Here is a 12,035-nt window from a genome sequence, read left to right as displayed (position 1 = left end):
GTTCAGGATCGGACCATCCCCCAGTGCAGAAGGAAGTGGATTGTGTTAGTGACATTTCCTGCTTCCACCTCTCTGCAGACTCGTTTTTTCACATAATTAATTTTACTTCTCCCAGCGAAGCGGCTGGTGACCCGTGTTCTCTCGTGAAGCCTCACATAATCCAGCCTTTGACTGCCATGAGCTTAAGCATCCAGGCTAAGGCTGCTGGGGTATTGAAGGGTGGAGAGAGGGGCCCTGGCAGAGGGCTGCTCTTTGGGAAGGGAATTCCCTGACAGTGTTGAAATCTCCCTCCCGAACACCAAACCAGAGCATTTACCAGCCACTGCACGTTCAGAAACACTGTCCACAGAGACGTCTGACAGCTGGGCCCAGAGACCCCTGTTCTGGAGCTAGTCCCTGGCTGTGACTGCTACCAGAGAGGCTCCATCAATACACGTCTCAGTGGGGGGACGGCACATGGCCACTCCCGGCACCTGATCTGTTAATTAGAGATGGGCTGGGCAGGGAGAGGGTGGATCTGGATTAGGTCTAGGCTGGAGTTTGGCTTTGGGAGTTAATTTGGATCCAGTTTGGCTGAGAGAAGAAAGAAGGTCTGTGCTAAAAGCACTGGACTGGGATCCAGGAGATGTTCAATTATCTGTGACGTTGGGGAAGTCGCTGAGTCCTTCAGGGCCTCCGTTCCCATCTTGAAATTGCCTTTGTCTGACTTGGCTAGTTCAATGGTGTCATGCTGAGTTCCCACTCTGGCACTTGGAGTGCAGAAGGTGGGGGCCTGCAAGGATTCTAAAAATTAATACTGGTTACTCCAGGCTGGTATTAAACTCCCAAGTTTACAGCTTCTCTCTGACCTTGGATGGGTAGATGCTGCCCCCACTCAAATGCAAAAAAACCCCTTTGGGAACCCAAAAAGACACAGTTTGGAATTTCTTCCTGTGGGGACCCTCAAGCCCTTTCACCCACCCTCTGGGGAAGAGCTGAGAACAAAAAACAAAGGAAATCAGCTGTTACTACCAACTAATTAAACAACATGCACAAACCTCATAGGGACACAAAAATCCACTCCTGTTCTTAAAAAAGGTAAATGTTATTAAAAACAAAAAGAAAGAAAATACATCTGGAACTTAGGCTTTTGCTAGATCTTTAGCTTGTGGTTCAGCTTAAAGGTTACAACAAGCAAAACAAAAGCAGCTGGGGTTAGCACAGAGGAGTCCACAAACCAATAAGAAATAAAAGAAATAACCCTGATCACGTCTTCCTAGACCTTCCCTGACTTATTTGCATATCTGGGGTTTCAGATAAGCAATCTCTAGGGCTGATCTGATTATTTTCATACCTGGACTTTAGCTTCTCACAGCATAAGTGCTGCCCTGTTCCCCTTTCCTGGAAAACCACAACACACAGACAAGGGGAAGTTGTTTCCCAATTTTAAAAAATTCTAGCCCTCCCATTGGCTCTTTTGGTCAGGTGCCCACTCCCTTCTTTTTACCTGTGGGCTTTTCTTTAACCTTCTACAGGTAAAGCAAATACAAGAACAGCTGCTAACAGGGATTTGACAGCTAACTGGCTGGCTGAGTGTCCATAAAAGGGAGCTACCCCCAGCCCCCCTCCTTCATTTATGACAGATGGGAAATTATTTAGGGCAGGGAATTGTCTCTTACACTGTGTTTGGACAGCACCTAGCACCGTGGGGCCTAGATCTCGGCGGTGTGTGATGATCATTAATAAATAATGGAGGCCGATATTAAACCATGTCCCCCTCCAATATTCGTGTGGGTTAGGATTTGAGAGTCTGGTTTCATTTTTGTCCCATTTCTAGTCTTAAAGCTCCATCAACCTCTGCTCCTCTGTGTTTTCACTCTGGGTCAGTTTGCGGAGAACTCCATCTCTCCCAAAAGAGATCACAGGGAGCAGGGCAGGCACCCAAACTGAATCACACACGTCTTCGTTGCTTTCTGCTGTGATGTTTTTCCTTTGCCAGCTGAATCATCTGACCCCAAACCTACAGCAGCACCAAGGGATCTCTGTGCTTCTAGTGTCCTGTTTGCACAGGTGCTGGTTCTGAGCGGCTTGATCAATGACGTCTGCCATGAAACACTCCAGCGAGTGCCCAGCAGCCAGGCGATGGGCTCTTTGGATGCAGTTCAGCGGGTTTAATGACTGGAGAATGAAATCAGACAAGGGATGATGCCTGTGTTTCGGGGCAGACAGAGCTAGTCATCGGCGTATAACAACCGAATTGCTGGTGTGAACACAGATATAGGAATTGTCTCTCGTTGACTGTGTCCCTCTCCCCGAGCCATTCCCATTGCACTGCTGTTCTCGGACTTTAAGCTCTTTGGGGCAGGGACCATGTATTTGTATGTTTCTGCCAAGCCCGGCAGCACTGTCCCTGCATGGGACGTGACCCTCAAACTTTCCCAGGGGCTTTTCTGCATAGCACCCCTCTGTTTCCCCCAGTCCATGAACGCACACACCCCACTCAACACACCCATGTCACACAGCAGAGCCACCCAGCTGGCATTGCTGTGACATCCCTTCTGCAGAGCTGGCCTGCAGGGAGCCCCTCAGAGCTGCTAACAGCCCCCGGCTGGGGGTACAACACAGCAGCAAGTGATGTGGAGCCTGGAGGAGTTGCTGGGCCCAGCTTGTTAAAGAGCAGCGACCACTGGCCAGACAACTCTGGAAAAGCTGAGGAACAAATCCCACCCCCCCCCCCCGTTCCTCGTCGCTGTGTCTCCTTTTGCTTATTTCCTTTCACTGAGGAGATCGGCCGGGAACGGGGGTTGGGGTTTGGTTTGAGCCAGGATCATCGGGCCCAACCCCCATTCCCATCACAGTTCTCCTGGCCTCCCAGATCAAATGCCGCACGTGCGTGCGGAAGAAGCAGCTACCGTCCAGGACCTCTTAAAGCGACAGTTCCTGCTTTCATGCAAATGCCCAGAGCTTAGAGATAAAGAAAAGGGGGCAGAGAAATACCATGAGGGGCCCGCAGAGGCCAGGCGCTTTCTGAAGTGGATGGTTTCCCCCAGTTTAATTGCTCAGGTCAAAGCACAGGAGCTTTTGGTTTTGCTGCCGTTTTGAAACATTCATTATTTCAAACAGACCCAACACCAGCCTTCGGCCACAAACCTTCAGCCCCTGTCCCGCCCCACAGAGGCGAACCTGGGGGCGGGTGGGTGGGTTACATGGGGTAACGTTCCCCTCCTATTTCTACCACCATTTATATCTGCTGGAGACACCTGACCCTTCCCCAGGGCACAGGGCAGAGGCTGGGGGCTGGCTGCTGTATGAGACTCGCCGCCAACTTCTCCCCTTCTCACACAGGCCTGGGCTCAGCAAAACCAACCCAGAGCTTCCCCTGGGCAGGCAGGGCACTGGGGTGCCAGGCTCCCTTGCCACGCTGCAGAGAGACGGCGCCTGCACCTGCTCTGGGCAGTGTCCACAGTGCCTCTCCCCAGCTCATCCCCCTGCACAGCTGGCTCCTGCCCCCTCCCCCCAGCACACAGCTGGCTCTAGGTGCCCAGCTCACAGCTCCCCCGGCACACAGCTGGCCCTTGCCCCAGCTGCCTGCAGGCTCAGGGCAGGTCCCTCTCAGCTAGAGCCTCTCCCCACCCTCCTGCAGGCAGCTGGCTCCAGGCGTTCACTGCCAGCGCCTACAGCTCCTGCCCTCGTTCCCTCGCTAACACAGCTGGGGCGCTGGGCTCTCCGCTCTCGCCTGCCCACCCCAGAAAGCCATTCAGCTCCAGCAGCTCTCTGCCCTCTTCACTTGTCTGCCCCAGGCCCTGCCTTCCTGCCCTGCCCAGAGCTCCCCTGGGCACCAGCTGCAGCAGCCTTTTCCTCGGGTCCTGAAGCCTGACAGGTCTCGTGCCACCAGCCAGGCACTGCCCAAGCTGGCCGTCCCCAGTCGGCTGGAAGCTCAGGGGCAGCTCTCTGCTGGAACAGTCTCCAGCTGCTATTACAGAGCATCCTGCGCCATGACAGCCAGAGTCGCTCTAGATCCAAACTCCTTTGTCTCCTGAGTGCCAGCACTGAACCCCGCTGCAGGACTCCAGCACCTTTAAATTGTGTCCCCACTACCCCCACTCACACCTCACCTCTGCCTCCCCCTCTCTACGGGCAGCTCCCCGGTTCTGCCCCTCGACTGGGGCACAGGGTGCTCAGCTCCCAACCGCTTGTGCCAAAGCCACCGGCACCGGCTGATTTCACACTCCTCCCGGTAGGGGCCAGGGGGGCAGATCTGGATCTTGGATGGGACTTTTGTTTTCCGGGCAAGAAATGATAAAGGCTGATGGGAAACCAGCTCCAGAAAAGAGACTCGCCAAAAGGAGGTTAAATAGGACAGAGGGGGGGCGGGCGGTTAAACCCGCCACTGCAGAGGGGCCAGATAAACCCTGGGCTGCTCCAAAAAGACTCCAGATGTTCTGGACACACCGTAGGAGACGCTCCCATGTGCAGGGAGAACCCGGGGCTGGGCCCCATTTTTGAACCAGGTCACAGCAATGTCTCCCGATACCCAGTGTCTGTCTGTCCCCCACCCTCCCCTACACAGCTGGGTCCTGCCCCCTCCCCCCAGCACACAGCTGGCTCTAGGTGCCCAGCTCACAGCTCCCCCGGCACACAGCTGGCCCTTGCCCCAGCTGCCCACATGACAGCTTGACAGGGGCCTTCTGATCCCAGCATATTCCAGGATGTGGGACTTCAACCCATCCCAACTCACATGGTGGGAAGGCAGGAAATGCTCCTCTCCCTCTCCCCCTGCCCCAACAGAGCCACAAAGAGAAGCTGGATGTTTTCCTTCCCGTGGGACGGGCCGGCCGGCTCAGGGGCAGATCAGCCAAAGGACCCTGCACGTCTGGGGTGAGTTCAAGCATCGCCAGGGCGGTTTATTGTCAGACAGAAATTATTACACAACCATCTCCTGCCTCTGCAGAGCTGAGCAGAGGCAGGAGGCTTCACACAGAGTCCAGAGTAGCAGGAGTCCTTCCAGTGGCTCTTTCGTCAGCAGGCAGGAGTGAGTGGTGGGTACGTCCCAGAGATTCCTAAATTCCCAGGCCAGAAGGGACCGTTGTTCTCCTCTAATCTGACCTATAGCATAGGCTAGAGAACTTCCCCTGGATAATCCCTAGAGCAGATCCTTTAGAGAAACAGCCAGTCTTGATTTTAAAATTGTCGGAGATGGGGAATCCATGACTCTTGGCTAATTGTTCCATTGGTTACTGATTCTCACCATTAGGCTTCATTTCCTCTCAACATTTGTCTGGCTTCAACTTCCAGCCATTGGATCGTGTGTCAGACCTTTATCCGTCAGGCTGACGAGCCCATTATGAAATATTTGTTCCCAAGCCACGTAGGAACTTATAGACTGTAACCCGGTCACCCCTTAAACTTCGCTTTCCGAAGCCTGGGCTCCATCTGATTAGCCAGCAGGGGTCACTGCAGCTCCACCATCCAGGGACTCGTTTCCTGCACTGGGGGGACAGAGGCTGCAGACAGAGAAGTTGGCAGGAGGCGACAGTGCGAGAAAACCGGGAAATAGACCAGGGGCTGCAAAAGGAAAGAATCCAACAGGTGAATGAGGCGGGTCGGTCAATGACCCTTCCCTGAGCATTACCCGGCCCAGGGAGGAGCCCCCCCGGGACAAACTGCTCTAGTTCGCTCCATGTCAGCCCCCATCACGCCCTGAGCTGGGGGTGTCGGGGAGCAGTCATCCCACGCTGCACGTCTAACCAAGGGGAGATTTATCCGGGCCTCTGACTCTCCTGAATTTCCAGTGACTGTGACAAGCAGGTACCTGAATTCCCCCCTCCCTAGAAAGGGGAAGGTCCCTCCAGGTCAGGGGTCAGGACCGGGACACGAGTATTAGGAAGCCCAGAGGAGAGCGATGCTGGAGTGGATTCAAGCTGTATCTGTGGTGTTCCCCGAGGGACGGTGCCACCAGCTCTGGGCTGAGGATCAGGCTGAGCAGGATGGAACGAGCTGGGGGTTTGTCTCTTTGGGGCACAGATACGGGGACCTGGGCAGCAATGCCAGGGGAGGCTGGGTAACAGCAGTCCCAGGGCTCTGGAACTAAGGAATCCGGTCCAGAGCCAAGAATGGGTCGCTGGGACCCTCTGTACAGACCAGCGCAGGAGGGGGTCAGGGACCCGGGAATGCCGAGCCCTCGGACTGGAGGGGGACTCTTGTTCTGGGGGGTGAATACCCTGGGGCAGGATTTTCAGCAACGACATGCCTGGGACAATGCACCTAATGTGAGATAAAGGGGAACTGATCCCCTGTGTGTCCCTGGCCCCTGCAGGGCTCCCCTGACCCGCCTGGCTGCTTGGGGCAGGGATTCCGGAGCTCACCAGGGCCCTGGACTGTGTCCCCCGGGGAACCTGCCCCAGCGGAACCCGGGAGGCATTTTCCAGATGGAGGGAGCGTGTGGGGAGGAGGCTGCGGGTGAGGAGCACAGGGGCTGAATGTGACTATGGCCTTTTGTTTTCAGCTTTTATTGATTTTTACTGAAAAATTCTTTGTTTTACAGAAGCTACTGTTGGGTTTTTAATGACTGTCACCGAACTTTGGGCAACTCAAGGACAGGAAAATACAGATCGTGTTAAAAACATCCACTTCATCACCTTACATGACATAGATATGGTAATAAGTTAGTACAAGTGTAAACGTGTAAGGAAGTTTGGCTGTGCAGTGAAAGATACAAACGCACGCATGCGTGTGCACCTGTGTCCATATTGTTAATGAGAGAGACAAGGTAGGTGAGGTACCATCCACCAACAGAAGTTGGTCCAAAAAAAAGAGATCACTTCCCCCACCTGGTCTCTCTAATACCCTGGGACCAGCACGGCTACCAGAATCCTGCCACCATACCGTTAATCATCCTGCCAGCTGGGAGGTCCAGACAGTGCTAGAGGGGAGACAGGGGACTAGGTGAGAGGCAATAAGCCGCAGACAGAAGCCTCCCCCCCTGCACACATATACACTCACTCACCAGGGCACAATGTGGGTGAGGAGGGATCTGAAATAAACCACAGCATTAAATTCCCTTTACTCTCAGTACTGTGACTCTTCTCTTTGTTGCTTTTTTTCTTTTCCCCATCCCTGAATATCAACCCCAATATTCAGCCTGAAAACTGTGAAGTGATTTTCTGCACTGATTTGCACTCGGTTTTTTAGTCTTGTAACAAACACTGATACATTCCTGGCAAATCGTAAACAAAATAAACACTGAGAATGAAGGGCCTTGAATGTGTCCGAGGTGCAGACGGCAATGGAAGGCCTGGCCAGGCCTGCCTGCTTTCCATGAAGCTCACCCCGAGCCAGCAGGACCCACTCTATGGGGCAGAGCAAATCATCCGCCACCTGTACCCAATCCTTGGGGTCTCTGATGCCTGGTAAGGGCAGCAGTTAGTGCCCAGGGAGATGGTCACCTGGTGATGTCGCCAGTTAATGTCTCTAGGAACTGGGCTGGGGCCATCAGAAAACCACCCGGTCACTAGTGATCTGAGCTGGAACTGAACTGGGAGGGGCTGGAGCCTATGAGCAGCCCCAGAGACACCCAACCCCACCACACTGACTCCCTATGAGGCTTTAACGCTTCCTGCTCTGCTCCTGGGCTGCAGCATGAAATGTGGTTCTCTCTAGCCCCCTTTCTGCGGGAGCTCTGCCCAGTGACAATCACAGAAAAGCAGCAGTTACCTGGTTACCCTTTGCTTCTCAGGAAGAGGAAGAGGAGGAAGGCAGCAGTCAGCACCTTCTCCAGGAAGAGCCCGATCCAGAGAGCGGGGCTGGAAAACAGCCCAGACCCTGTGGAGATTTGATCTGCAGTGTAAATGCATCAGATCAGCCAATGGACAGGAATTCAGTGGGGAGTTTGTGTTAGTTCCTGTGAGCACATCCCAGTGCCTGCCTCCCACCCGGGCACGCACACGCACACAGACAGACAGACACACACACACAGGGGCGGCTCTAGAAAATAGGCTGCCCCAGGTGCTGCGCCGCCCTTCCTCGGTCCCGCGGCGGGTCCCCTCTTCCCGCGGCTCCGGTTGAGCTCCCGCGGCAGGTCCACCGGAGCCCCGGGACGAGCGGACCTGCCGCAGGCATGCCTGCGGCAGGTCCGGTCGTCCGCGGCTCCGGTGGACCTCCCGCAGGCATGACTGCGGCAGGTCCACCGGCCCAGCCTGCCGCCCCCTAGATTTGGCCGCCCCAGGCAACAGCTTGGTTTGCTGGTGCCTAGAGCCGCCCCTGCACACACACACACCATTGACAAGAGATCTGCAGGCTCCCAAACATCCCCTTGGCATGGCTCAGAGGACACCGCACTTCACCACGGCTCAGCACGGAGCTTGCAGGTCAGACAGGTGAACAGCGGTGTGCCAGCTGAACCCAGCAGGGCCTGTCCCGCTCTGCCTGGCAACCGGCTCCACCAAAAGCGGCTGGATGGCCCCAGACCAGGCCCATAGGTGCTGGAAGTAGGGGAGCTGGGGATGCTGCCGCACCCCTGGCTTGAAGTGGATTCCATTATATCCAGCGTTTACTGTTTGATTCAAAGGCTCAGCGACCCAAATATAAAAATTGTTCCAGCCCCCATGGCCAAGCCGGCCCTGACTAGCGAGTGGAGTCCTTGGGTTTAGGGAGCCTCCGGCAGCAGCTTCAATCCAACACCTGATCCCCACCCCCAACCCTCAAATGCACCCACCCGGCCAGTCACCTCCGACTGCAACCCCGGCGCACCTGGCACTTCGTTTTCAATGTGGGGCAGCGACCCCTGGGGCTAGAACAGAAATTTCTCCCTCTTCTTCCCAACACATCCCCCTAAAATCCACAGCGCCCCCCATACAGGTGCTGGTCTCAACCCGGGTCCGACTTTGCCGCAGTCCCGGTGGGAAGCGCAGCTCCCCGGTCAGTGTCTGGGCGGAGCTGGGTTGTTCCCCGCCCGGGGGGGAGGGGCGTGTGGCCGTGGGGGGCTCGCACTCACCGAGCACAGACACGGCCGTGCCAGCGCCGGAGCTGAACTCCTCATCGACTCCCGTCCCTTCCGACCCCTTCTTAAACTTCACACAGCGATAGATCCCGGCGTCCTCGGGGCGGGTGTCACTGATGTGGATGGTGAAGTCTGTGTCAGAGCCATTCACAGCCCGCGTCACCCGGGGGAATGATCCCGTCTGGTCATAAACGAGCTGGCGGCCACTGCCCGAGGCCTTGAGCCACTTCACGGGTCCTACCGGAGCGAGCCCAGTCACAGAGCAGCTCAGAGTGAGAGTCTCTCCCGCTGGCACCCACACGTTGCTCTGGGGCTGCAGCAGCTGGAACTCCTGGGCCCAGGCCCCGGCCCCTGGAAGGAGAGAACGGGCCAGGCTGGGCGATGCTGGTTGACAAGCCCCAGTCCCGCAGCAGAAGGGGGCTGAGTCCCGCGCCCGGCCCCGCTGGGTGGATCCTGCTCCCAGCCCAGCCTGGAGCCGGGCCCTGCCCGGGGAGGGGCTTTAGCTGCCCCGGGAGTAACTTTGTGTCGTTCCACAGCGACCCCTGCAGGCTGCCCCGGAGCCGCGTTTGCAGAGCTCCGCCCCGGCTCCCGGGAGCAGGCAGGGCCCAGGGAGCTGTTGCGCTGAGCGTGAGCAGGGGAGCCGGGGCAGGGACAGAGCCTCAGGGGCACGAGCAGGGACAAGGGCCCTGACCCCCGCTGCTGCGCTGCTCCAGCCACAGAGAAGGAGCTTCTGGGAGTAGCAAAGAATCCTGTGGCACCTTATAGACTAACAGATGTTTTGTAGCATGAGCTTTCGTGGGTGAACACCCTCTTCTTCGGATGCAAGCAGTGGCTTCTGGGAGTGTCACTCACTGCCCATTAACGGGGGTTATTTTGCCCCTGGATGGCCCCACACAGACGTGGCACCCGATGAAGTCTGAAAGCCACACGATTTAAAGGGAGAAAAAGAAATATTTTTAACCCAGCTCTAACCAACCTGTGGAATTCACTGCTGCAGGATATTGTTGAATCTAATTGCTCAGTAAGATTTCTACAAAAAGATCAGATGTTTATAAAAAGAAGAACGGCCCCTGCAGTGGCACCAGCTGGGATCAAGTTTAAACACTGTGACTGGTTCTCACACTCCAGAGCACAAGCTGAGCACAAGCTGGGGGCAGAAAGTTCCTCTTGCCATATAAAATACACAAGGGTTTATTCCTCCTTTTAGAGCCGGGATCAGCAACCTATGGCACGCACGCTGAACGCGGCACGAAAGCCGATTTTCAGTGGCACTCACACTGCCTGGGTCCTGGCCACCGGTCCAGGGGACTCTGCATTTTAGTTTAATTTTGAATGAAGCTTCTTCAACATTTTAAAAACCTTATTTACTTTACATACAACAATAGTTTAGTTATATATTATAGACTGATAGAAAGAGACCTTCTAAAAACGTTAAAATGTATGACTGGCACACGAAACCTTACATTAGAGTGACTAAATGAAGACTCGGCACAGCACTGCTGAAAGGTCGCCGACACCGGGTTTAGAGCATCTGGAATTTCCCTCCGTTGCAAGCAGCAAGAGAGCAGACTGGACGGCTTGTGCCTGCCTGGGCAGTGTCTATGTTCTCCACTCACCAGGGATCTCCAGGAGAAGCAGCAGCACCAGGCATGGAAGAGACAATCCAGACACAGGGGTCGACGGAGCCATTTTGTTGTCAGAGGGGCGACCTTTCAACTCCGCAGCCTTTGCCAGCTCTCCGCTGTCCGAAGAGATACTGAGAAGTGTGAGGTTCAGGGTTGGACCGTCCCCCAGTGCAGAAGGAAGTGGATTGTGTTAGTGACATTTCCTGCTTCCAACTCTCTGCAGGCTGAACTGTTTTTTCCCCACCATTAATTTTACTTCTCACAGCGAAGCGGCTGGTGACCCGTGTTCTCTCGTGAAGCCTCACGTAATCCAGCCTTTGACTGCCATGAGCTTAAGCATCCAGGCTAAGGCTGCTGGGATATAGAAGGGTGGAGAGAGGGGCCCTGGCAGAGGGCTGCTCTTTGGGAAGGGAATTCCCTGACAGTGTTGAAATCTCCCTCCCGAACACCAAACCAGAGCATTTACCAGCCACTGCACGTTCAGAAACACTGTCCACAGAGACGTCAGAAAGCTGGGCCCAGAGACCCCTGTTCTGGAGCTAGTCCCTGGCTGTGACTGCTACCAGAGAGGCTCCTTCAATACACGTCTCAATGGGGGGACGGCACATGGCCACTCCCGGCACCTGATCTGTTAACTAGAGATGGGCTGGGCAGGGAGAGGGTGGATCTGGATTAGATCTAGGCTGGAGTTTGGTTTTGGGAATTAGTTTGGATCCAGTTTGGCTGAGAGGAGAAAGAAGGTCTGTGCTAAAAGCTCTGGACTGGGATCCAGGAGACGTTCAGTTATCTGTGACCTTGGGGAATTCGCTGAGTCCTTCAGGGCCTCCGTTCCCATCTTGAAATTGCCTTTGTCTGTCTTGGCTAGTTCAATGGTAAATTATTTAGGGCAGGGAATTGTGTCGTACACTGTGTTTGTACAGCACCTGGCACTGTGGCGCTAGATCTCAGCGCTGTGCGCTAGACTGTACAAATAATCCTGATGATCGTTAATAAATAAATGGAGGCGGCATTGAAACATGCCCCCTTCAAATATTCGCGTGGGTTAGGATTTGAGAGTCTGGTTTTGATTTTGTCCCATTTCTAGTCTTAAATCTCCATCAATCTCTGCTCCTCTGTGTTTTCATCTCTGTGCTTCTGGCGTCCTGTTTGCATAGGTCCCTGGTTCTGAGCTGCTTGATCGATTACGTCTCCCATGAAACACTCCAGTGAGTACCCAGCAGTCAGGTGACGGGTCTTGGAAGTGTAATCGCGAAGCGTTTGACACAAGGGCTTTGGGTTTTGCAGCCATAGTGCAAGTTTCATCAATTTTCAAAAATTGACTCCCCACCCTCCAGCCATGAACATCCACCCCACATCCGGCCCCAGACTCTGCACAGCCTGCCTGGGACTTGCCAAGAGAAACAGCCCCAATGGGCCAGATCCAAACCTCCTGC

The 12,035-nt window shown here is 55.0% G+C and overlaps 1 protein-coding gene across 2 annotated transcripts; it reads right to left on the bottom strand.

Annotated features, from left to right (window-relative positions):
• Positions 1-4,858: 4,858 nt before the first annotated feature.
• On the bottom strand, positions 4,859-10,863 carry LOC120380602 (tyrosine-protein phosphatase non-receptor type substrate 1-like). 2 transcript variants are annotated; one of them, XM_039498445.1, is made up of 5 exons: positions 10,594-10,863; positions 8,972-9,328; positions 7,693-7,815; positions 6,986-7,012; positions 4,859-5,544 (listed from the first exon to the last, which is right to left on the bottom strand). In XM_039498445.1, exons 1-3 carry the CDS (start codon positions 10,664-10,666, stop codon positions 7,697-7,699), a joined length of 549 nt encoding a protein of 182 aa, XP_039354379.1. In that variant the 5' UTR covers positions 10,667-10,863; the 3' UTR covers positions 4,859-5,544; positions 6,986-7,012; positions 7,693-7,696. The 2 variants fall into 2 exon arrangements, with proteins under 2 accessions (XP_039354379.1, XP_039354378.1); XM_039498444.1 differs by lacking the exon at positions 6,986-7,012.
• Positions 10,864-12,035: the final 1,172 nt, after the last annotated feature.

Source organism: Mauremys reevesii, linkage group 13 (genome assembly GCF_016161935.1).
Source record: "Mauremys reevesii isolate NIE-2019 linkage group 13, ASM1616193v1, whole genome shotgun sequence".
Classification (NCBI taxonomy): Eukaryota; Metazoa; Chordata; order Testudines; family Geoemydidae; genus Mauremys; species Mauremys reevesii.
The sequence above is the reverse complement of the archived record's forward strand: the minus strand, read 5'-3'. Positions and strand labels throughout refer to the sequence as shown.